This window comes from Vigna unguiculata, chromosome 11 (genome assembly GCF_004118075.2).
Source record: "Vigna unguiculata cultivar IT97K-499-35 chromosome 11, ASM411807v1, whole genome shotgun sequence".
Lineage (NCBI taxonomy): Eukaryota > Viridiplantae > Streptophyta > Magnoliopsida > Fabales > Fabaceae > Vigna > Vigna unguiculata.
The window spans coordinates 3,526,904-3,553,478 of record NC_040289.1 but is presented as its reverse complement, the minus strand read 5'-3'; the positions used below and the strand labels follow the sequence as shown (position 1 = coordinate 3,553,478).

Below are 26,575 nucleotides of genomic sequence, written 5' to 3'. Positions count from 1 at the left end.
CTAAATACGTTTGTGGTAGTCTTTATAGTCTTCAGTGCAAGAGTTGAAGAAGAAGGAGAAGGTGGGAAAATTGTGGTGGTTAATTGTTAAAGGCGTAAGAGGAAAAGATTACTACGAAGGAGAACTTGACTTTAGCGATGAGATAATTGTTAAAGGTGTTCTCGTTCTTCATCATCACCATCCAAATGCAAAGGACACCTCAGTAGCTCTGCTCCTTTTAAGGGCCTACACTAGCAACAATTTCATTGTCAAAATAAAAACACAAAATCAAACAAACATATGATGCATTTCAATTACTGGTGAAATTGGATTGAGTGAACCTTAAAAACACATTGACTACGATACATGTGATGAGTGTGTCCCTAAGTCGCTAGCAATGAAATACGGAACGTGATCAGCCAGACAATGGATAGAGATGACCATAATAGTTAAGTGGCGGTGAGTCAGGGCGACGAGTAAGAAAATAAGGTGGAGGGAGGATACATGATTGTTTCCAAATAGTGGTTTGTATTGACATGTGGTCACCTGGTCACCTGATGTTAACACTAATTCAACATGAGAGACAATGTTGACTATTTTAAATAAAATGAAGACTAAATTGAAAAAAAGAAGAAGAAGAAATCATACTAAACAATCCTATAAACATGGAATCAAAATACCAATTAAGCTTACTTTCTTATGTTTTTTTTTTATATTTAAAATGTACACTTCTTCCTCAAAAATACAAAATATACAAAATATTATTTTCACTCCCTATATATCAATTTATACATTTAATTATATTTTAAATATGTTTTTATGACCGAGACTAAATTCGATCATATATTAAAATAATCTATGTTTTAAGGAATATTGTTATGAAATTTATATTAGAATAATTAAATTTTGTTAAATGTAGTTATAAGTTAATTTGTAAAAATCCATTTCAGAATTTAATTACTAATAACATATACAATATTTCTAACTTACAAAATAATTTACTCACTTTTCTATAATATAATTTATTTTCTTATTTGATTAAATGTTCTTTCAGAATTCCCTGTAATATAATATCTTTATGTGGTGAGTTGAAGACTTCATTCACCTTTATTTGTATAATATGTAATATATAATATATATAGTAAAATATGATTTAAATTTTAAAACAAATGGGGAAATGTGAGTATGAATGAAGTGTGAAAGTACATTGAAATGTGGAATTACTAACGTTTGTTTCTGGTTTTTGGACACTCCCATCCCACTCTTCCACGGTGTGACTCAAGCTCTTCTTCCTCTTCTCATAATCGCTAATATCCAACGACAAGGGTTTGTGGGCATAAACGCTGCGTTTTCATTTCACTCACAATCTCTGCCTCAACCCAGTTCCTTCTTTTGGTCCTCAGGTGAGTGAATTCTGCTTTCTTGTTCATTTACAACATATAATGCCAACAAGTTTAGATTTTTTAAATGAATTTATTTATCTATGTTTATGGTAATTAAGAAACATAATGTTTTTTTAACCATTGCTCGTTTTGAAGTGACAAGAATCAAATAATTATGAATGGGTTTTTATGACATGCTCTTTGAGAACTGTAAAAGCGTAAGATTATTTTGGGTCAGCAATTGTAGTGAAATTTATTGTATTTGTTGGAGATGATGTTGTATTCTCAATGTGTAGTTTTTTTTTTTTTTTTTTGAAGAAAGAGAGAAAATATGTTATTGAATTGAATGGTTTATGTAAAAATTTTGAAGCAAAATTGAGTAGGTGATCAGGAAAATTATTTTTATCATATTTGGGAGTATTTTCTTTGCACATTTTTAATTTTAATGTGATTCAATGGTTGTCTGAGGTGAGGAATAAAAAGTTATTGGATTGAAGAGTTTGTGTATTTTTTTGGAGGAATAATGGATTGGTGTTCTGAAAACTATCTCTAATAATGTTTGAGTATTTCCTTTGCAAATTTAGGTTTTTATTTTATGTTATTTATATTTCTTTAGACCAGGCAAAGGTGGTCTAGCTTATTTTCTAGCCCAATTTCAACACTGAAGCAGATAGTCCCTCATGGTTTAATAAAATTACTATCATGGCAAATTTCCAAAGGATCTTGCAGTTTGTTAATTTAAGGTTCAATAATTCTACAGTAATCTTTTTTTTTCTGGCTTTATGTTGTGAATTTTTTAAATTTAGTTTAAAATTTTCATTTGCTAGACTTTTATATTATTGTATTCTTTAACATTCAACATCTCAACTTGATGCCTGTTCTTTATATAGAACAAGTTTACATTTGTAGAAACCTCTAACATTAACATGTGAATTATTTTAAGTGCATTTATCTTTTCACATGAAAATTAAATTTAGTTTCTTTTTATACCAATTTCAATTTGATCTTCCCTGAAAATGATTCCCTAGTTTCAATTAAGGGTTTTCCGGAACACATAGATATAATCTTTCTCCGAAGTTAGTCAAAATTGTGACACTTTTTTTCTTTTAATTAAATCACCCAATCTGCCAAAAACCTTGCTTTCTTGTTTAGAATAAAGTAGCATTATCATGCAGTAGGATCTTTAATATCTCTAATTGGTTGTCAGTATTTGTCATTTTAACATTTTAAACTTTTGGACATTCCTTCAACCTTCTAGGTTATAGAATTTGAAACTTACTTCCTAAGTGCATAATTGTATGTATTCTATGAACTCTTTCAGACTGATGTATTTGTTCAATGCATTATGTAGGTAGAGATAATGCAGGAAATTTCCATCATTGCTTCTAAAGGATTAGCACAAGTCATGTTTTCCAGTCCTTTCAAGGAGAACAAATGAAGCCTTTGTATCATTTGCTAAGCTATCATGAACGTTGAGGCAGTAGATGAAGGGGAAAACAGTGATAGACCAGCTTCTGAAAATGTTGAAACTGAAAAAGATGAGGAACAAAATATGAAAGTAAACTTGGCTGAAAGAGAAGTAAATAGCCAGGATGGTGATGCTTATAGGAAACCACTTGTGGGCATGCTGTTTGAATCTGAAGATTTTGCAAAATCATTTTATGATGCATATGCAAGAGATGTAGGATTTAGCACACATGTTGGTCAATTCTACCGTGCTAAGCCTGATGGTCCAATTATAACTTGGGACTTTGCTTGTTCCAGAGAGGTATTTAAAAGGAAGAACATAGTAAGTTGCAATGCAATGCTTAGGGTAGAGAGAAAAGATGCAAACTGGATAGTGACGAAATTTGTTGAGGACCATAACCATTCCCTTGCTTCCTCTAGAAAGGTGCAGAACCGTCAACCCAGTAGACATTATGTAGGTGCTGCAAGGAATGTTATAGCGACATTTGATGCCCGGAATGAATCTTGTGCCTTGAATGGAAATCATTTAGATCCCATTAGTTCAGTTAGGAACTCCTTTCCAGCAGAAAAATGTCATCCAATGAGAAACATTGGGTCGCTTACCTATGCAAGATCTTCTCAAAAGAGGACTCTTGGAAGAGATGCTCAAAATCTTCTGAATTATTTTAAGAAGATGCAGGGTGAAAACCCTGGCTTCTATTATGCAATACAACTAGATGATGAAAACCGCATGACCAATGCATTCTGGGCGGATGCAAGGTCAAGAACAGCTTATAATTACTTTGGTGATGCTGTGATTTTTGACACAATGTATAGACCAAATCAATACCAAATCCCATTTGCTCCATTTACAGGATTCAATCACCACGGCCAGATGGTTTTATTTGGTTGTTCATTACTGCTAGACGAATCAGAGTCTTCCTTTACATGGCTATTCAAGACATGGCTATCTGCTATGAATGATCGACCACCTGTTTCCATAACCACAGACCAAGATAGAGCCATACAAGCAGCCGTTTCTCATGTGTTCCCAGAAACTCGCCATTGTATTTGTAAGTGGCACATTTTAAGAGAAGGTCAAGAAAGATTGACTCATATTTACCTTGCTCATCCTTCGTTCTATGGTGATCTATATGGCTGTATCAATTTTTCTGAGACTACTGAGGATTTTGAATCAACATGGAAGTCTCTTCTTGATAAATATGATCTCCAGAAAAATGATTGGCTTCAGGCAGTATATAATGCTCGTAAACAATGGGCCCCTGTTTACTTTCGTGATACTTTCTTTGGTGCTATTACTTCAAACCACGGGGTAAACTCCTTTTTTGATGGCTATGTAAATCAACAGACAACCATACCTTTATTCTTTAGGCAGTATGAAATATCACTTGAACATTCATTGGAAAGAGAAGTAGAAGCAGATTATGAGACTATTTGTAACACGCCAGTACTGAGGACTCCATCACCAATGGAACAACAGGCAGCAAATATGTACACTAACAAGATTTTTGCAAAGTTTCAGGAGGAACTGGTGGAAACTTTTGCATATACTGCAAATAATGTTGAAAATGATGGTGTTATCAGTAAATACAGGGTTGCAAAATATGAACATGATCACAAGGCATACATGGTCACATTAAATATGTCTGAAATGAAGGCAAACTGCAGCTGTCAGATGTTTGAATACTCTGGCATTCTTTGTCGACATGTATTGACTGTTTTCACTGTAACAAATGTCCTTACCCTTCCATCACACTACATTTTAAAGCGATGGACAAAGAATGCAAAATCTGGTATTGGAACTGATGAAAAAACAACAGGTCCACTTAACATTGAAAATCTCACTATACGTTTTAATAGTTTATGTCGAGAAGCCATTAAGCTTGCTGAAGAAGGGGCAATTGCCGTTGAGACTTATAATGTTGCAATGAATGCTCTGAGAGAGGGTGCTAAAAGGGTAGGTGTTATGAAGAAAAATATTGCAAAAGTCAAACCTCCAAACACTCAGGGTAATGGATGCTGTCAGGAAGACAATAGCAAGAAGAGCCCTTCATCAATTTCAGATGTCATCCCATCACTGTGGCCTTGGCTAGATTCAGTGTCAAATCACTTGAATCATAGCGGCCTTGGGCTTCCTGTTACTGATCTGAATCATCCTAGTATGGCTCCTGTTTCTATTCACCAGGATGGTGGCCCTCCAGATAATTCTGTATTGATTGGAATCACCCTCGCAATTATTAGTCATTTCATCTACTTATGCTGATAACTGCTTTACTTGACTGTTATTTATCTATGCAGGTTGTCCTCATGTGTTTCAAGTCTATGACTTGGATCATCGAAAATAAGAATTCAAGCCAATCTAGTAAAATTGCAGTTATTAACATGAAGGTATGTATAACCTATGTTCTCTTTACAATTATCTTTTTTAACCGAGAAACAGATATCTCAATATCCCGTGTCGCATACTTTGATTAATATAATGTGGCTTCAATATTCTCTGTAGTTGTAGTAAGAGATCAACTTCTTCCAGATATCTATTTAACACTCATGCTATCTGTTTAAAATACTAACAATCTAGGTTATTTCACTTATCATATTGTTTTCCATGTGTAGATAACAGTTATAACGTGCTGAAATATTCTTTCCTCGCTGTTAATTATTTTTCTCTTCCTCTTGCAGCTGCAAGATTATGGAAAGAGCCCTTTAGGAGAGACAGAAGTGCAATTCAGGGTGACAAGGGTAACTTTGGAGCCTATGTTGAGATCAATGACTTACATTAGTCATCAGCTAAATGCACCAGTCAATAGAGTTGCCGTCATCAATCTGAGGGTATGTAAACTCAGATCATGATCATATACTCTTACTAGATCCTAAATATTTCACAATCAATCAAGTATAATCTTTTTGTCGATGTACATATCCACTTCGAATGCTCTCATTTCATATAAGTGAAACCTCCAAATATGAGGGTTACAATCTTTAAAGTTTGAGAAGTTCCACTGATGATTTTATTTTCCTTTCGTTTTCACTGTGGTTACACTAATAGTATGCTGAAGTATTTATTACTGAACTGTTTAACCCTTCAATTGAAATTCTTTACCACTATTTGGTATAAATAACCATCTATAAAGGCACTCCCTAATACCTAAGTTCTTATCATAACATTGCTCGTGAGAGTTAATGTCATTCTTAGAATCCGGCTATCATTTTGTTATAAATGTGTTATGGCTTATGTACAATGTTAAGCTATTTATTCTACAAAATCTGGGACTCAAACATTGTAATAAGAATTAACTAGCTAATGTATATTGCTAGATAAAGAAATCAATCACGAGCTTTGACCTAATAGCTTAAACTCTTAGAGTAGCTGTTTCTTCTTATAATATAAGAGCCATTGTTTTGGCTGGGACAAATATTGGGGAAACAGCAGTATGAGTAGGTGTTATAGTCCAGTGATGAGCAGTGAGATGGCTTGGTTTGGTTAATAGTTGTAACAAGTTGGAAAATACATGAAAAAGGTGGGCCAAGTCTTTCTGGCAATTGGGTTCCCCAAACCTCAACAAGTGGTATTATAGATTTTATGATTAATTGGTTAAGAGTTCAATCTGTGTGACTTTCATTCTTTCTTAAGTTGAATATTTGTACATGGTGGAGCTGGTCTTTGTATTGAACATGCCTACAAGTCCAGTGTTTTTTTGTGGGAATGTGTTAGATGCAAATTCAATCACAAGCCATTTGTTAGCTTAAGCTGATTGGAGAAGTACATTGAGAGAACACTTGATGTCGATATGATAAGGAGGAGGTCAGTTGCACGGTCTCTAGAAGTGAATGCTCCTAAGCAAAAGTATTTGTGAATCATTGTAATGCTTTAGAGAATTTGTAAAATTTAATTAAACTGGATGTTGAAGTCTCGGTATTATATGGAACTGAAGTAGATTCTGTAGCATATTTAATGTTCCATCATTGTATCAATGGTACAAAATATACTAATAAGTCCAATTTTTATAGAAGCTCAAATAACTTCTTGTATGGTGGATAATTAATAAATTTATTAATTTTCATTCAGTCTTAAAGGATATGGGTGTAAAGCGGGAGCTTTTGGATGACTAATTTATTGGAAATTAGAGTTATAAGACTATATTAATCCAGACAATCTGATAGCTACATGGTTATTTTCTTTTGTATGATATTATCTGAATTGAGAACATCCAGCAGTTAATTCCGGAGCATATGATATCTTGAAATGCAAAATAAAATGTTTTCTTTTACCATGTCACGGGTTTGAATCCCAGAATCGTATCTTCTGGGAGAAATTTACCTAACTACCACCCCTTGAGTTGCATGAACAATTATTTTTATGCAACTTCTACTAAAAAGATACTTTTGATTATAAATTCACCATGTTAGTGATTTTAGATAGTCCAGCAGTATTTAAATTATTCTTAGACTTGATATTGATCACGTTATTTTGATTATTTTAGATAGTAAACTTTAAGATTTCCAACTTTACAAAATCAATTGAGATTTGTACCCATTTATACTATAATTTGACCATCTGTAGTTAATATGAGATTTCCAATAGATTCCATATTTCTTGTACAGACATGATTAAGTATGCAACATATGCAGTCTAAGAAAAAAGTTTCGTTGTGTTCTATAAGATTGTGTTATGTCCAAGATATTTTGTCTAATTTTATAGTTCTACATCATCCAGCTCCAGGATACGAAGACAACTACTGGGCAAACTGAGGTGAAATTCCAAGTTTCTAGAGATACTCTCGGCTCCATGCTGAGATCTATGGCCTACATCCGGGAGCAGCTCTAGGAGTTGTAAGCATTCTATTTCCAGCTTTTTGATTTCATCTTTTATTGGAAGTATTGGATTAAAGGTATAAAATTCTATACTCTTCATTGCTTTTTCTGGATATTCAACTTAAATGATAACAATAATAATGATTATCTGAATATATTTTTATTGTGAGTGTAAGAATTTTATTAGGCTGGACCTGTTTTATTTGACTGTGCTTGTACTTAGACAATAACAGCGATATGAATAGGCACATACGGATTTCGTATCTCATCATTATATTATCAGTATCATAATATATCATTTCGGAGTTCTTTCTCTTTTTCTCATTTGTATATTAGCAGTGATAGTCTCAACAGCAGTGGCAAATATGTACTAATTTCCTTAACCTCCCTTGTCTGTGAATTTTCAACAAACTCCTTGTTTTCCTTTTTTTTCAGACTCATCTGTCATGTGTCATCTTGGTTTCTATTTTGGTTATTAATTTCAGATTCATCACCATCATGTGTCATTTTTTACAGTTATATGTGGTTGAATAAAATTCAATGTCAATGTAACTAGTAACATATCACCATCTTTGTTATTGTTATCATTGTTATAAAGGATAGAGAAGGAAAGAGAGACAAGTGTGAAGAGTACTGTCTTAGTTTCTTCTTTTTTTCTCTTTTGTTCTGGTTTAGTATAGATATGAATAGGGTATCGTAAGTAGCTTTAATAGTAAGATTGAAATTGCATGAAACATGTAATTGTGAATTTGTGATTTGCTTTGTTGGAGCTGGATGCCAATCATTGTTTTCTTGTACGTAAAAGTTGAAACTAGTATATTCTACTGGCTGGTCAGATTATTCCTGCTCCAACTCTCAATTTGTTCATTGTATTTTAAATTTATATGCGTATTGTTAAATTATAGGGACATGTGCGAGAATATGAGGAATTTACAAAAGTGAAAAGATAGCTACTATTGAGGTTGGAAGATATGAGATTGAGACAAGGTACTTTTCCCCATTCCAACAATAATAGAATGACCTTTTTAAGGTGTTCTTTTGTGAGTTTTAACACAATTTCATGAAGCACAAAGAACAGCTTCAGAGGCATATGGTGAGCTGTGCATGAAAAAATCCTTTCACTTTTATATTTCTTATATGTCCAGTAATTTTATAATCAAGTGACTATTGAGTTTTCTCTGCATTGTTAGGATTATAGGTTTTTATATATTTCTATTTTTATAAACAAACTAAGGCACTAAACTTTTTTATCCATGGGTGAATTTTGTTTTTCTTCAAAAAAAGTCTTGTTACCAATTTCACTACATCGGTCCTCCTTATTACAGTAATTGCACAAATACAGCTTAGTTTTTATTGCTGAGCAAAAAAAAAAAACAGCTTAGTTTTTATTGATCATAATCTGCTCCTATTATGCTTATTCTCTTCAAAGTTCTATTTGTTGTAGTTTTCTATAGAATTCCAAACTATCTGTGGTTTTGTGTTGGTTGCCATTGCAACTTACTCAGGATTATACTTTTAATTATTTAGTCATCTTTAAACTTTATTTCTTCTTTATACTTGGTTGAAAATGAACCTTTTCTTATTGAAATGAATGTTTTTAGTTTGTTGAACACTTGAAGGTTGATATACTGTCCAAAATGCATTTTCGAATTGTGCAATCTAGAATACATTTTTGGATTGTGCTACTTGAAATATATTTTTGGATTTTATAATTTAGAATACAAAAACAGATCCTAAATTTCAATATCCAGAAATGTATTCAGCATTGTGTAATCCAAAAATCTGTAATATTATTCTGTATTGTACATTCCAACCAATTCAAAATGTTCTCTATCGAGGAAGAAATAGCCTTATATGAATAGTCTATAAAAACCATGAGTTGTTGCTTATTCTTCTTCCTCCCTAGGGGCACCGAAAAAAGTTAAGGAAAGATGCTAGTTTTACAATGCAAATCACTCACCATTTTCAGCCTGGTGATGAGATACACAGAGGCACACTTGCATTTTTAATACTAATTGTCAATATGATTTTATTTCATCTAAATTAATTTTGTTAAAATATAGGATAAATTGATCCTTTACACATAAATGAGTCTGAAATTCATGTTTTTTGGCGTCTTTCTTAGTGCCTCTGGAGTGTTTTATGCATTTTTTTACTAAATTTTTTGCCTGGTTTTTTATACCCAGCTTGCATTATTGCTGCAAGCTACTCACTATGTATATTAAAGATGAAATTAAACATAATTAGTGAAGATATTTGATGCAATTTTATTTTATTTTGAAAGTATTTTATATTTTGTTCATATTATGGAAGAAACCGAACATAATTAGTGAAGATATTTGATATTATTTTATATCTTGTTGTAATTTAATGTTTAATATACTTTATATTTTAATTTAATTTTTTTATTTAAATTTGGGAATTTACGTGAGATACTTGAAATGCTTATAGTGTTTAAGAAGTATATCTATATTATTTTAATATAAATTTTGCAGGTGCAGTTATAAAAACCAAGACTTGTTAAAATATAAGGTATACAAACAAGTTATTTTATAATACGGGTTTATGTAGATACAAGCCGGTCCATTCACATACCCAGTTTTCATTTCTTACATAAATAATTATGAAACAACATATTCAACATTTCATCATATAAAAATTATAAAAAAATTATTACATAACTTTCCTTTCTTGTCTTTTAGTTCCAAATAAAGCTCATGTCAGGCATCAATGCCATAACATGAAAATTTTATTAAAGAAAAGAAAAAGAACATAAAAACATGGGCCAGACCCATGATAAAATTACATCACATACATAGGCAAGAAAAATCTATTATGAAGAAACAACTGAGTAAGTACATGAATGGAAATTCCTTAGCATATTAAGAGGTTTATCATTACGTAACCCTCCCACTTTCCAAGAAAGACTTCTAAAACTTTTTAGAAGTCCTTGTTTTAAAAGATTTAGTATTAACTTTCTTTGGTCTATTTTTACTAGGTTTTCTTGTAGTTTGAACCGGCTTATCATTCTTTTCAGTATTAGAAAATTCCCTCTCATCATACATATTAGCTCGTTTAGAAGTTAAGTTCAATTCTTTCGCAAAACAAAGCTTCCTTAAACGTCAAAGAATTAGGAACGACCTCAGAACCGCTATGAGATGAATCTAGATGTTGTAAACCCTATGTTGTAAACCCTGCAAACTATTGATGGGAGTGACATCATCCAAAGAAGACATACCAACCAAGGAATTAGGCTCTACTGGCACACCACTAGTAGAAACATCTAGATTCTTAACAAGAGAATATTGATTCATAACTCATATATTATCATGATTAACCATCACTAGCTCAGAATGTGACTGAGCAGCAGGCAATACCACAAAAGATTGCACCATGATAGGATGAACTTGAGGCTCCACATTAGGCTTCACCAGGTTTTACCACGAGCTTCACCACAGGATTCACAGACTCCTCCAGGGACTTCACAGGTTCCTCAACATGCTCCACGGGTTGTACCACCGGATGAAACACTGAAATCGAACCTAGAGAGCCCTTATTCCCATCCTGGGCACCAACTTCCTTAGGACGGTAATGTTGTTGTATTTTTTCCTCCAATTGTTTTCTCCCTACCAAAAATAACATCCGCATCTTGTAATCGTCTACAATTAGGTAGATCATGACCAATCATATCATTTGACAATTTGAACAAAATAGAGGCAATTTCTCATACTCCACCTCAACAATAAATGCAAATTGTAGTCTTCCACCAAAATTTGATTAGGCAAATCAGATAACAAATCAACATCAACCAAGACACGTGCAAAGAAACATTGGGGCTTATTGTTAGTGTAGTCATCTAAGATAAACGTGTGTCAATACCACATGCAATTGAGAATATAACCTTCAAGTGGCAATACTTTAAAGGAAGGCGATGTATACATACCCAACATTGGGTTTTCGTCAGCTTCATAGAAGCAGGGACAAAATCTTTAGCTCAAGAAAAAACACGAAGAATGTCAGGAGATAAATTCCAAGTTCCAATAGCCAAACCCCTTCTCATGTCTTTTAAAGAAGAAAAAACAAATTCATAGAACCCTTTGCCAAGTGGAATAGTCTTCCATTGACCCAAATGCTTCCAAGCCACGTCAAGCTTCTTTTACAAAGATCCAAGTGTGTAAGCAGTTTATCCATTTTCGATAACAAGACACATCCATGCAAATGATTTTTGCACTCCTCCAGACCAGTAAGATAAACTTCTTCAACTATTTGTATCGAAACCATATCTCCCTTGATGCAAGGAGAAGGTAATTGGAACAAAGAAATATCGTACGCATTATTAAGAACATGGTTAAATGTACATTTTTATGCCCAAACATTAAAAAAAGATTTAGAGAAAGATGGTTTTCCCTGATCCTTGATCATGTAAACAAAACAACCCGAATATTCTTGTCTTTTAGTATATCCAACAATATTCTTCAAGATTTTGCAAATTGCAACCATATTCTTTTTATTTATTTATTTATTACTCTATACTATTTTATTGATTGTAGTTGTCTACTACTACTACTATACCTATATTATTAGGGCATGTCTAAACCATCATAAATTATTCTCTCAAATTTGGATTCTTGGGTTTTTGGTATTGCCCCTATGTTGAGCCCTCATAATAAATTAATGGATATTGATTTTGATGCTTTAAAATATATTAAAAACCTTTTTAATATACCAACATTAATATATTTTGAAGGTTCAATAGAGGAACATTAATATATTGATCTATTGATTTTTTATTACTCTAGATCTCTCGAGAAGAATTCTCATTCAGTGTTTTTCTTTTCCCTTCGAATTTGCAGTAAGTGAGGTGGTTAGAAAACCTAGATGTTGTACCATGCTTCAACTTGAAGGAAGAATTTCTGCAAGATAAAAGTTTTTCTTGCATTTGGTTCCTATGGCAAATAATGGCAGTAATATTTAATTACAGGTAAATATGTGTGCATATGGACAAGAACATTTAAGTGTGTTTCTGAGATGAGTTTTTTTCTATGGTAGATATATGACACCTTCAAAATCATTTAAATCCTCTTTCATTGTATTTTCCTTTGTTTCTATCTTCCCCCTACCTTTTATAGCCTGTGCTTATAGTTTCTTCCATTCAACTCAACCTTTTCAGAGTTCTCACCATTTCAATTTGTTTTATCCCACACACAAAACACACCATCCTAATTTTTCATCCCTTGAGGAACTGGAATTTCTTCATTTTCTTTGAACTCTAGAAAAAAAAAAAAATCTTTCTTGTACCTGAAGATTTGTTTGGATTTTGAAACAAAACTCTTAAATTGCTTGTTTCAATAGTTGAAGTAGGTAGGGAGTGGTAGATTTTTTTTATTTGAATATTCTCACTTTCATTGAGTTAGTGAGGTTCAAGATGGAGAAGCATTGAGATTAAATCAATATATTAGTAAATCTTAGAAGGAAGGAAAAGAGTAAGAGTTCAAGGTAGAGAAGGTAATTGAAAATGAAATTTATTTAACAATACCAATCATACAAATAATAAAAAAAATGAAAGATGGTGCTTACCTTAAGGTACTAGTTTTTTTTAAACATTTTTAAAGACTAACTAAAAGATGACAAATTTTCAAAAAGCATAAAAAACCCAATGAGTCGATTATTTGTAACCAAACAAAAAGTTTTCATGCCTAAATTTTTCTGCGTTGTTAGGGATGCTTAGACTGCAAAACAAAAGATGGAATTGTTAAAATGTTGACTCTTACAAGTCCTAACTACACAATTATCACGAATTGTTTCATTTGAAATCAAGAGAAAAAGACATTGTAACTTCATTAATTGGTATTTAACCTAGAAAGAGGTATCTAATGCTCATGGTTATGGAATAATTGAAGCCTTATGTAAAAATATATGCAAGGCATTGTTGTCTCATTTCGAGAAAATATTTCTATTTTCAATTAATTGTTGTACAAAAAAATTAAGTTGGTAATCATTTAAGACTATAGTGCTTATATTGACTATCAGCACCAAACAATATGTTTTATCCATCAAATTTGTTCTTAATTTATAGATTCTTTATGTACAACTTTTCTTCCAAAAACAAAATGATTGAGAAAACATTAATTTTAAAAGTCAATGAGAATGAGATAGGACAATGATATTTTGGTTAAAATATCTTTTTGTTCTAATTTTCATCAACTTTTTTCAAATAGGTCTCAATTTTTGGGGGTGTTCAAATAGGTCCTAATTGGGTAACGCCGTTTAAATCGATAACGTTTCATTGTACAGTTGGCTTTTCTTTGCTACGTGTTCCATTTACTAATCTTACGTGACAATGTTTTCTTTATAATCAGATGATTAGTTAGAGGGTTAAACATATTACGTTTTAAATTAAATGCAAAAAATGAAAATTAAAAAAAGAAAGGAAAATTAAAAAAAAAATGCAATGCAGATTAAAAGTAAAAGGGGTTAAAACGTATTTAGGTTTGTGCTGAGAAAATTGGGGATTTAGGTTAGGTTTACTCGAATTTGGGGGAAAGAAAGAAAGGAAGGTAGCTTCTCTGCCATTGCTATCGAGATCATCATCAATTCATCGAAGACATCAAAGGCAGGTTAGGTTTTCGTTTGCATTTGCGTTTTTCGTTTTTGCAATTGGGTTTTTTCTGGTTTGCGATTGGGTTGGTGTGATTTTCGAAAGCTGTTATGTTTGTTTGATTGTGCGTTTGTGTTGCCATTGTCTGCTATTGTATGCCATTGTCGTTTTCGTTGGAGTGTCCCACTCCTTTTCCCTATTTTAGTGAACATCTTTGTCAGTGGATTGGGGTTGTGTGCATGCTTTGTCGGTGTCGGTTTTGTTTCTTTCAAAGTTGTGGTCCCTTTGTGTTCGTGGACCCTGTGTGTTTCTTTCAAATATTTTATGCCATATTAAATGTTTTCGTGGACCCTGCTTTACAATTTTTTTTATATCTACCAGATAGGTTTGTCACTTATTTGAATAGTGGTGTGAGATGTACGATGAAAGTTTCGAAGTTGTGGTCCACCATGGTGGACTTTTTAAACAACATGGTCATGTTAATTGCATAGGTGGGGAAACCACTGTTTGGGCCTGTGACCCAGACAGGTGTAGTTATTTTGAGGTGACAGGGGAAATAAGGGAAATGGGCTATGTTAATGTTAAGGAATTATGGTATGCAATTAAGAATGTCATGTATATGTTGGTTGATGACAAAGGTGCAATAAACATGATGCTTGTTGCCAAGCACTATGGCCAAATTCACATGTTTATTGTGCATGGTATTTCTGAAGTAGAAGTTATGGAAAATGATGATGTGGACAAGGTTAATGAGAAGCTTAATGAGGAGGTTCGGTAGGAGGTTCAAGAGGAGGTTAATGAGGAGGTTCATGTCCAAGTTGTGGAAGAGGTTAATGAGCAGGTTCTTGAGGTTGAGGTTGAAGTGCAGATGGGGGGTGATGGTTTAAGTGAATGTGAGGTGCAATCTCACTTGAGGAATCATTTGCCTCAAGTTAAGGAAACTGATGTGAGGGGTGAGGAAGGAGTTCAAGATGAGGTTGAGGGACTTGTTGATGTCCAGATCAGTTTGGACAATGGTGATCACAATTTGTTTGAAGGTGTGGAGGTGCAATGTCAGGTGCATAATGAGCAAGAGTCTGACCAAGTGGAGCATACTGAAAAAGAGAAAGTGAGGAAGAGGAATATAGCGACAGTGAGGAAGATTGTAGTTATCAAATTTCGGATAGAGAGACAACAGGAGATGAATGGCAATCAGATGAGCTGATTAGCCTTAACGAAAGTGATGATGAAGGTTGTGTTGATGACAGTTCAAGTGATGAAGGGGGTAGTTGTGGTCCTTTTGGGACATTTGTCATGCCAAATTCCATGGCTGACTATAAGTGGGATGTGGGCACAAATTTCATAGATAAGGAACATTTGCAACAAGCCATAATAACTTATGTCGTTCATTCTGGTAGAAATATAAGGTGGGTTAAAAATGATAAACAAAGAGTGAGAGTGAAATGTATGGGGGCACAAGGAAAATGTGAATGGTCTGCATATGCTGCATATATTCCTTTACGCAAGACATGGCAATTAAGAAAAGTGGTTGATAGGCATATTTGTTCTAGGGAGTTCAAACTTAAGATTATGAGCGCAAAATGGCTTAGTAAGAAGGTAGAAAAGTCTTTAATTGAAAATCCTAAATTCAAGATTAAGGATGTGCGAGAGAAGGGGTTGAGGAAGTGGAATACAAGTATTTTAGTGGCTATGGCTCGTAGGGCAAAGTCCTTAGCTTCATACCAAGTGGAAGGGTCATTCAAAGAACAATTTCGAAGAATACATGACTATGCATATGAAATTTTGAGATGCAATCCTGGTAGCACACTGAAAGTGAAAGTGGATGAAATGCAAGGTGAATCAATATTTGGTAGGTTTTACACATGTTTTAAAGCATGCAAAGATGCTTTTGTGGTTTGTCGCCCCTTTATTGGGTTAGATGGTTGCTTCCTGAAAGGGAAATATGGGGGCGAGTTGCTAACTGCAGTGGCGAGGGATGCTAACGACCAGATGCTCCCTCTAGCATATGCCATTGTGGAGGTAAAGAACAAAGAGACTTGGAAATGGTTTCTGAAAATCCTAGTGGATGATCTAGGCAGAACTGAAGTATGTGTGGCATGTACATTTATGTCCGATCAACAAAAGGTCTGCATGTTCTGTTCATTGTATTATTTTTCTTCATATTCAACATTTTTTAGGCATCTGTTGTATTCATTTTTCTTCATATTTTTGCTTTGTAAACAGGGTATGTTGCCTGCGATTCAGGAGTTATTACCTGGTGCAGAGCAACGATTTTGTATGAGGCATCTGTACTCCAATTTCAGAAAACGCTTTGCTGGTCAGAAGTTGAAGAACTTAATGTGGAAGGCAACGATTGTGACACACCCTGTGGCATGGGAAAGGGCAATAAGAGATATAAAAAAGGAGAATGAGGATGCTTTCAAGTACCTCATTGCTATACCACCTAGGTTTGTATTCATATCTCATTTTTTTATACTGTTTTATATAAAAACTGACTTATCATAATTAATGTTTGTGAATACACAGATTTTGGTCCAGATCAAGATTCACCAGGAATGCTGCCACTGACACAATTGTAAACAACATGATAGAGGCATTTAATAGTGTCCTTGTTGATGCTAGGAGCAAACATGTTATCTCAATGTTGGAAGACATACGACTATACATGATGAAGAGGTGGCAATCTAAAAGACAGAAGGTGGAAAAAATGGAGGGGCAGATCTGTCCTAAAATAAATAACAGCCTACAAGAAGAATCCAAAAAACTAGATATTAAATCCCAAGGTATGACTTATTTATGTGCTGCTGATGTATAACCATTTCAGTGTTGATGTAAAACCTGATCTGTGTATATGAATTCTGATGTAGTTGTGCAAGGGGGAAAGTATTTGAAGTTGCACACCTTTCAGTGGTAGGTGACAAGTATGTTGTCAACCTAGACACCCAAGATTGCAGCTGCAGAAAGTGGATGATAACTGGCATCTCGTGCTGCCATCAGGTTCTTGAACTTCAATGAAGAAGATTATATCCCTTTATGTTTCAGGAAATCAAGTTATGAAGAGATGGACAACTCCATTACCTTCCGTATCAATGGACAAAACATGTGGCCCACCACTGATTTCCAGATGTCATGCCTCCACATAAAAGGATTATGCCTGGGAGACCCAAGAAAAAGAGAAGGTTGGAACAATGGGAGTTGAGGAAAGATGACACGCAATTACGAAAAGGTGGCCATAGAAAAAGATGCAGAGTTTGTCGTGAACTGGGGCACAATAGAAAACATTGCCCACAAGTGCCTGCACAAGTACAGTCCTCACAACCAACTGATGCTCCTCCACAAGCAACCCAGACATCTCAAGAACCAACTTCTGCTCCTCCACAACCAACCCAACCATCTCAAGAACCACCAATTGTTCAGTATGAAAACCCAGTTTAAGATAGCTTTTAATGTACATGTAATTTGGTGTTTAATTTTGTACTTTCATGGCTGTTATTTTGTGCGATTGATTAGCCATTTTTGGATCATTTGGATCACAGACTATTTCATTTTGTAAGTAGGATAAATCAGGATTATGGTGAAGGAGAACAACTTTAATTTGAATTATCAGGATTTTGTTTAATTTGAATTATCAGGATTTTGTTATTTATCAATGTGATCAGGATTTTGTTTGATTTGAATTACAATGTCATCTGGTCTATTGGGAACATTATTAAATAGGAAAAATTTATCCAGTATAGAACCTAATTAAACATCATTTTTAAATTTTGGGACCTAATTGAACATAAATAACAAAAGTAAGAACCTGATTGAACATAAATTACTTAATTTATTCATAATTTTGGAAAGGTTCATACATCATTGGCTTCACAATTACAACCCTTTTCTGTCAATTTTTCAGCATTAGGGCCAACATCACCACGTTTATCAACCCAACAATACAAACCACTATTGCTAATACATTAAACCATTTCTTCAGAGCCCTAACTACATTCTCGAGATCTTCTATCTTCATGTTTTGGTTGACGATAATAGCATCTTTTTCTTCATCGTCTTCATACCACCATTTGAAAAAATTGCAGCAAACACCACCAGATTCACTCTAGTGTTGTTGATGAACAAAAAATAAATAAAAGATTCATCAAATTTGACATACCCAAAAGAATAGCAATTAAATCAATCTTACCTTGTAGTTAGCACAACCCCAGAACTTTCTACTCACATTTCTCGGAGCTCTTGTTGTCCTGAGAACTGCAGCTTCTCCACAATCACAAATAAGTCTTAAACCTTGGGTGCGAGAAGCGGGAACACTACACTGCATGCAGTTATTACAATATGAAGAAGAAGATTGGGTCCGAGACAAAGCTGCATTAAAGCTTAAACGTTCCAAGCATGAGCAAGGTCACACACGAGAAAGAACATGGCTTCATCGACTTTTTATAAACCCTAACACTTTTTAAACCTTTTACTTTTTTTTATTATTTTCCTTCTTTGCATTTAATTTAAAATGTAATATGTTTAAGTCTCTAATTAACCATCTGATTATAAAGAAAACACTGCCACGTAGGATTAGTAATGGAACACGTAGCAAAGAAAAGCCAATTGTACAGTGAAACGTTATCAATTTAAACGGTGCTATACAATTAGGACCTAATTGAATCAAATTGACACAAAATATGACCTATTTGAGCACTCCCCGAAAATAGGGACCTATTTGAAAAAAGTTGACAAAAATTTGAACCAAAAAGGTATTTTAACCATATTTTAATTACTAAATTTTGACACTTTTTCTTACAACATGAGATGACATTTTCTAAATGGTTTTGAAATATTGAGAATGAGAAAATGAAAAAAATAAAAAACCACTTAAAAAATATCATATAAAGTTGTAAGAGAAAGTTGTCAAAATTTAATAGTCAAAAAATCATTTTTCAATGAGATAGGCATGTTTGGATATATGTATAACCAAAGGAGTTTGGCATAATTGCCACTTTAATTAAATCAAACTCTTAATTACTAATTCTTTTTTCCTATAAAAGTTAAACGTAGTAATGATTATAATGAAAAATAATATTTCATTTTGGTTAACACATTATAGTGCAACAATCATGTGCAACGATATCTACTTCAAAATTATGTCATTTTGTAGTTTTCTTGTTGTATGTTAATGACATTCTAATAACTAGCAATAGTAAGTCTGATCTTAAGAAAGTAAAAGCTAAGCCAAATAAGGAATTTGAGAATTTAATATGAAGAATATTCGAGCTTTTAGGAAGATTTTAGGAGTAAAAATTATATGTTGACTCTTACAATTTGATACCCATTTTGTATTCTCTGATGTAGCTTAGTGTCGAGTATTATTAATGTATCACTATATTTTCTTTTGAAAGAATCAATGTGTAATACTAAGCCATATCAAGAAGTACAAAATGGGAGTCAATTTCTAAGAGTCAAAATATCACTGTCTTTTTAGGAATTGAAATGATTAATCAATGAGATTTAAAGCTTTACTACGTGTCTAAAGAGGCTTATTTCAAAAAAAATCCTTGAGAGTTTGGAATGATAAAATTGAAATTTGTGTCCACACCTCTTGCTTCTCACTATAAGTTAAATAATAAAAATATTCCAAAATGGTGGAAGAATGGAACTCTATGGATGTTGTGAGCCTAGACAACCTTGTTAATAAGTTCTTAAATGGATTCTTTATTATTTGAAGGATCAACTAGAAGATTTTTAGTTTATAGTGGAGCTAAAGATATGCCAAAGATGCTAGGTGTTTGGAAATCGAAAGATCTTTCATAGGTGTGTGATGATTCTTGCTCAAAATAATTGTGTTGAACCAATATGGAGAATTTGTAAGGATTTTCTTGGTAATTCCTATATCATCGAATGTTATAAACCGTGTGATAATTGAAGATTGTTTGATGGTTCAATCCTGTGTATATCTATCTTTAAAACATATAATGGTGTCAAATCATTTGTTTTGCATTAAATCTTAACATCCCATTTTTGTTTGTCTTCAAAAAGTTTGTCTATTTAAAGTTTTAAACTTAGTAATGAAAACACACTTCACTTGTCTTCTTTACTAATTTACACATATTTTATGATAGTTTATCTACATAAATAAGACATTTTGTTCCCTTTTTCTCTAAGGACATCTAGATTTTGGTTAACTTTATGAAAACAAAGTACTATTTTTAGCATTTTATACCTTTTATTTGACATTCACACATTTTATTTTTATTAAATTAAAAATTCTTATAATGATTTTGAATTTATTTGGTATTATCAATGCTGAGTTATATAGCATAATTAAAATTATCATTGCAGACAATAGATAACATTAAATTAATTGGAATTAATAAACGGTTACAAAACACATTTATACATTTTAAATTTCTTATTGATATATTTGAATATAACATAACATAATTTCAGACAAGACTTGCATTCTAAATTATTAAGTTTTCCTTCTACATCATTTTCTATTCTCAACCTAGAAATGATATTGTGAAATCGATTACATCCTCCATATTTGGAAGGTTACAATTTAATTTTGGTTATATTCAATGCCAAAATGAATGAATATATTATTATTTTAAGATATTAGAAATAAAATATATATATATATATATAATTGTTAATAAAAAATAATAATTACTAACCTAAAATCATGAAAATAAAATAAGAATATAAAATGATGAAGTTATTTAAAACTCAATTAAAATTAATAAAATAAAATTTAAGAAAACTAAAACCAAATTCATTCACTCTTTCTTCCATTCACAGCTCGAACTATGATAACTACACTGAACAAATGTCTCAGAATCTCTCAGAGCTCAAAGACAAGTAACAATCTTATATAACTGTTAGAGTAGATGCGCAATTAATCAATACCATAGTGGTCACAAAGATTCAATATCAATCAAGCCCTTTCGCCTCTGATTCTGCGTGCAAGCTGAATATCCTTTGGCATAATGGTGACGCGCTTAGCGTGAATGGCACAGAGATTAGTGTCTTCGAAGAGTCCAACCAAATAAGCCTCAGCTGCTTCTTGCAAAGCGGACACAGCGCTGCTCTGGAACCGAAGATCGGTCTTGAAATCCTGTGCGATCTCACGAACAAGACGCTGGAAAGGAAGTTTTCGGATCAGAAGCTCCGTACTCTTCTGATACTTTCTGATCTCCCTCAGCGCCACTGTACCTGGCCGGAAACGATGAGGCTTCTTCACACCACCGGTTGCCGGAGCAGACTTCCTGGCAGCTTTTGTGGCCAGTTGCTTTCTCGGAGCCTTACCTCCGGTGGATTTGCGAGCTGTTTGTTTGGTTCGTGCCATGGCAGAGAGAGAAAAAGAGTTTGATTCACTGAGAATTGAATTGCTCTGAAAAGTGTGTGAGAGAGGGAATGCGAAATTTTGGAGAATTTGGGCCAGAATTTATAAGGTTTGTAGAGAGCACGAGAATGTAGCGGGAAAGTTGAAATTTAGGTTGCTGATAGGTTAAATCTGAGTCGTTGATTTATTAAAAAGTACGGTTGTGATTGTGATCCGTGGCTTTGACGATGAACCAATAAGAAGTCGACACTAAGATCAGAGCTGACTTGGATTATTTATGTATTTATTTATTATTATTAATACATGTTAACTGTAGGAATAAGTTTTGTTACTGTCATCATTGCTTATTATTAGGAGTAATTAGTAATTGCTTATGATTTTATATAGATCCGTAAATAGTAAGAAATAAAATGTAAAATATTAGTGATCAGTGTTTAGGAATTTATAATTTACAAAATAATATATTTCTTTTAAAATAATATTATTATTTTTAAATATTGATTTTTATGTAATTTAAATTAAATCATGGGAATATAAAATAGATTGTGTTTTTAATAGTACATGTTATTTTTTAAGAATAATATCATTGAATTTTGATAAAGAAAAAGGTATAAAATTATTAGCATGAATTGTACATCTTACCATTTCTTTGTTATATTTTATGTATTGAGCACAATATATTTTGTAAACTATACATAATAACTATAGAAAAGAAAAGAATAAACTAATTATTAAAATTTTGACATATGTAAATTATAAATAGACATGAAGATAATGTATTTTATATATCAAGAAAGTTAAATAAATTATAGGGTTAAATATGTTTTTTCTTTCTTAACTTTTAGTGAATTTTGGAATTAGTCCATTTTAAAATTTTTGACCAATTTAGTCATTCATCTTTCGAAATATGTGGATTTAGTCATTTTAATCAAATTTTGTTAAGTTTCTTTGATATTTCAAGCGCATTTCATAATAGTATTTAACTTAATATTAAAGCAAAAATGTGTCAAACAGTATAAACAACTTAAATAATATCCTGAAATGCATACGAAACCTCAAATAAACCTACCAAAATTTGATTAAAATGACTAAATTCACCTATTTTGAAAGATCAAGGACTAAATTGGTCAAAAGTTTCGAAATGGACTAATTCCAAAATTTACTGAAAGTTAAGGGACCAAAAACATATTTAACCCTAAATTATATAGTATGACCTTTTCAGTCAAATATTAAAAGGTATTTGATCAATTTGATGTCAATCGGGTAGTTTAGTCATCCATGCTGGGGATGTCCAATCAATTAGACAAGTTTGGCAATTCAATACAATTAAACAATTTAAATGTGACTTAGTAAAGACACAACATAAATCAACTAAATAAACAACATTAAGACATGTTTGGGTCGTAATTAGTTCAATGGTAAGTAAAAGCCTATTATGAGTAATATAAAAAAAGGTCAAGTAAGATAGTCTACTATATATCTAAGAAATTCGTAGTATAGGTAAATTACTGAAATAGACATTTTAATTTATTGACACGTGTTTAAAATTGAGGGTATTTTTGTCTTTTTGATGTTGTTGTGTTTTTACAGTTCGAAAGTCTTTTTTAAATGCTGATTGACGTTGTCTGACAGCAACATCCTTCTTCTCCAAGACAATCAGCTTTCTCGAGGTTAGCTTTTATTTTCTTCTTCCGTTTTTATTTTCTTCTTCTTCTTCAATCCTTCTTCCTTCTTCTTCATACCAAGTTAGGTTTTCGTTTTTTTTTTATTTTTGGTTTGTTGTTGTTGAATGTTGACGGTAGGATATTCTTTTCCCAGGCAATCAACTTCGTCAAGGTAATTTATTTTTTTCTTCTTTCGTTTTCCTTCTTCTTCTTCAATCCTTCTTCTTCCTTCTTCCTCATACCAACTTAAGTTTTTTTTTTCTATTTATTGTTGGTAAAGGTCGACAGAAATTTTGGTTTGTAGGTAATTTTTTCTTCTATTTCTTAATTTATTCTTTTTTCTTCGAGGATCTTTTTTCTTTCTTCTTCTTACTCTGTTATTTTTTTTACTTTGTGAAAGATTTAATTTTTCCAAGACAATCGATGGGATCTTCTTCTCCAAGGCAATCAACTTTGTCGAGGTAATTTATTTATTTTTTCTTCTTCCGTATTCCTTCTTCTTCTTCAATCCTTCTTCTTTCTTCTTCCTCATACCAACTTAAGTTTTTTTTTTATTCTGTTTGTTATTGTTGAAGGTTGACAGAAGTTTTGGTTGGTGTAGATAATTTTTTCTTCTGTTTCTTAATTTTATTCTTTTTTCTTCAAGGATCTTTTTTCTTTCTTCTTCTTACTCTGTTATTTTTTTTTTTTACTTCGTGAAAGATTTAATTTTTGCAATGTTTTTCGTCTTAAAGAAAACGTTGATGTTTTTATTTTTAGAAGGTATTTTTTAACAAAATCTTTAACATGTTTTGTTGTTGTTGATGGTGTTGTTGTATTTATTTTTTTATACTCGATACATCTATTACTGTGGGTTGAAGAAAAGGTTCAAGTTTTCATTTTTAGAAGGTATTTTTGAACAAAAAGAATGAGTGAGCATGATGATGTTTTTGTTGGTGGTCTTTTTTTCTTTTCTTTTTTTCGTGTATTTGTGGTTTGTTGTTGAGATTTGTTTGTTGTTCTTCATTGTGTTATTTTTTTTACTTCTTTTCTGGTCCTTCTTCTTCATAAAAGGTTATGTTTTTGTAATTTTTTTCTGTTAAACATGTTGTAGTAGTGGTTAGTATTTATTGAAAGCCATGTTCAGATTTCTCTGTTGTTTTTTATGGTGTTATTTATTTTTCTTTTAATTCGTATGTGTTCCTTCTTCTTTTTTTCATGAAATGTTTAATTTTTTTGAGGCTTTTTGTGATGAAGATGATGTCCTCTGGATTAGTACGTTTTAATAGTTGATTAAAGTCAGTACCTTGAGTTTTCTTTCTCCTCCTTCACGGTCTTCTTCTACTTTTATTTTCTACTTCTTCTTTTTTCATTGTTTTGAAGAAAAGCTTAAGCCTTTTGTTTTTTATTGTTTTGAAGAAAAGCTTAAACCTTTTGTTTTCATGAAGTATATTTACTATTTTTTGTTTTTAATATCATTATTGTGTGTTTAGTTGTTTTTTCGATGTCTATGGGTGTGGATTGAATAAAGGGTAAGATTTTTTGTAATGTGCATGGTTGTGGATTGAAGAAAAAGTATGACTGAAATGAATTTATTTTGGTTGAGCAATTCAGAATACACTTGTGGATTCGGTGAGACATTCTGAATTGGATATTTTGGAACATGAACATATTTTTCAGAATGTCTAATCCTGAATGTGCCCCCAAACCTAAAAGTATGGTCTAGATTGCTCAATCTAAAAATCATTTTTATGTTCAAAATTGTGTAATTCAGAATGTGTTTCTAAATTCAAAAGTGTATTTCAGAATACCAAAATGTTTCCCCAACTGAACAATTTGCAATAAACTTCTAGATTCAATGATACATTCTCCTTAGTAGACATTCCAAAAAATATTTTTACATTTTAGAATGTCCAATACGAAATGTGTCACCAGATATGGAAGTGAATTTCAGATTGCTCAATTTGAAATACATGTTTTGTATCAATATGTAGTGCAATTATGCAGAAAACAACTAATTATGTAGGCTGCACACTCCAACAAGTTTATTGATAAAAAGTTTCTTTTTATTTTTTATCAGATGTTGGATTTTTCATCTTAGAGTGGGATCTTATTATTTGACTAGTGTATCATATGAAGTTGATTAGAGATTATGTGTGGAAGTGTTTGAAATGTTTATAAGTGTAGATGAAATGGTTGGTGGATACTATTATGAGGTAAACCAATTGGCAATGGAGAAGGGAGGCAATTGAAGGTAATATGTGGCCCTTATAACCATCATTTGTCAAAGAGTTTAGTTGGTCACCCTTTTGCTGATAGATTAAAATCGCATGATCATTCTATGGTTGTTGACATAACTAAGTGTAGTGAAGTCGACAAACATATTACTTACATTGGAAGAAAACAATGAAGACAATGTCACAATAATAAAACAATTGTATAATACAAGATATGTTTAAAAAGATCTATAGGAGGTCCAAAATTCAAATACCACATATAATGATGTTGTTAGAGCATGATAAATACATTCACTAGAGAAGATATATATAGTCTTCACATGTGGTAAGCAACACTTTTTTGTCACATCCTGATGCAATTAAATTGTTGAATGTATTTAGCATCAGTTTTTTATGGAAAACACCTACAAAACCAAGAAACATAGGTTGTTGTTGCTTGAGAATTGGTGTGACACTAGTTGAATTTCTCTATAGCTTTCATCTTGTTATAAAGTGAACGAAATAATAACTTCTTCAGGCTATTGAAAGACTAAGGCATAACCTAAGCTTATCAACTTCTTCAGGCTATTGAAAGACTAAGGCATAACCTAAAGTCATTGTTAGTGATAAAGACATCACTTTGATAAATGTTATAAACACTGTATTTCCTTAAGCTTATCAACTTCTTTTTGCCCATGTAGCCCAAGGCATAACCTTGTCATGTGACTATATAACCTCCCTCCTTCCCATTCTAGGGAATGCTCATATATCCAACCCTATAACAATTTAAAGACAATTTATTATATCATGTATTTAGAAAGAAAAAAATTAAATTTATATTCAAATTATATACCATTTACTTGGAAAAGTATTGCATAACTAGCTAATTGCTTTGGGCAAAGCATGCATCACCTAACTATTCATTCATATGTGTAAATGTGGTGACTCCCTATGAATATTTGCCATAAGACTTCAGATCCATGAGCAACTATAGGTAAGAGACATTGATAAAAGTCACTCTTGTTTGCAAATATAGTATACCCCACAAGATGCAACAAGAAGGCTTGTGCTGCAAACTTCCAAAGTTGTTGGACACATAACTCCTAATATACCTCTCTCAACTAACTAAGTCTAACATTTGACCCACA

At 32.4% G+C, this 26,575-nt stretch overlaps 2 protein-coding genes across 2 annotated transcripts; one reads left to right on the top strand and one right to left on the bottom strand.

The window, feature by feature from the left end:
- The first annotated feature begins 1,162 nt into the window (after positions 1-1,162).
- On the top strand, positions 1,163-12,737 carry LOC114169611 (protein FAR1-RELATED SEQUENCE 3-like). Its single transcript, XM_028054848.1, has 7 exons — positions 1,163-1,382; positions 2,713-5,037; positions 5,127-5,216; positions 5,508-5,657; positions 7,543-7,658; positions 8,546-8,627; positions 12,494-12,737. Exons 2-5 carry the CDS (start codon positions 2,827-2,829, stop codon positions 7,651-7,653), a joined length of 2,562 nt encoding a protein of 853 aa, XP_027910649.1. The 5' UTR covers positions 1,163-1,382; positions 2,713-2,826; the 3' UTR covers positions 7,654-7,658; positions 8,546-8,627; positions 12,494-12,737.
- An 8,204-nt stretch (positions 12,738-20,941) lies between these two features.
- LOC114168327 (histone H3.2) lies at positions 20,942-21,658 on the bottom strand. Its single transcript, XM_028053102.1, has one exon. The coding sequence runs from the start codon at positions 21,569-21,571 to the stop codon at positions 21,161-21,163; it is 411 nt and encodes a 136-aa protein (XP_027908903.1). The 5' UTR covers positions 21,572-21,658; the 3' UTR covers positions 20,942-21,160.
- Positions 21,659-26,575: the final 4,917 nt, after the last annotated feature.

Coding starts and splice junctions, on each gene's coding strand:
- LOC114169611 (XM_028054848.1), top strand. CDS start 2,827: ATGAACGTTGAGGCAGTAGATGAAGGGGAAAACAGTGATAGACCAGCT. Junction 5,038..5,126: donor GTGGCCCTCCAGATAATTCT/GTATTGATTGGA, acceptor TTATCTATGCAG/GTTGTCCTCATGTGTTTCAA. Junction 5,658..7,542: donor TTGCCGTCATCAATCTGAGG/GTATGTAAACTC, acceptor TACATCATCCAG/CTCCAGGATACGAAGACAAC.
- LOC114168327 (XM_028053102.1), bottom strand. CDS start 21,571: ATGGCACGAACCAAACAAACAGCTCGCAAATCCACCGGAGGTAAGGCT.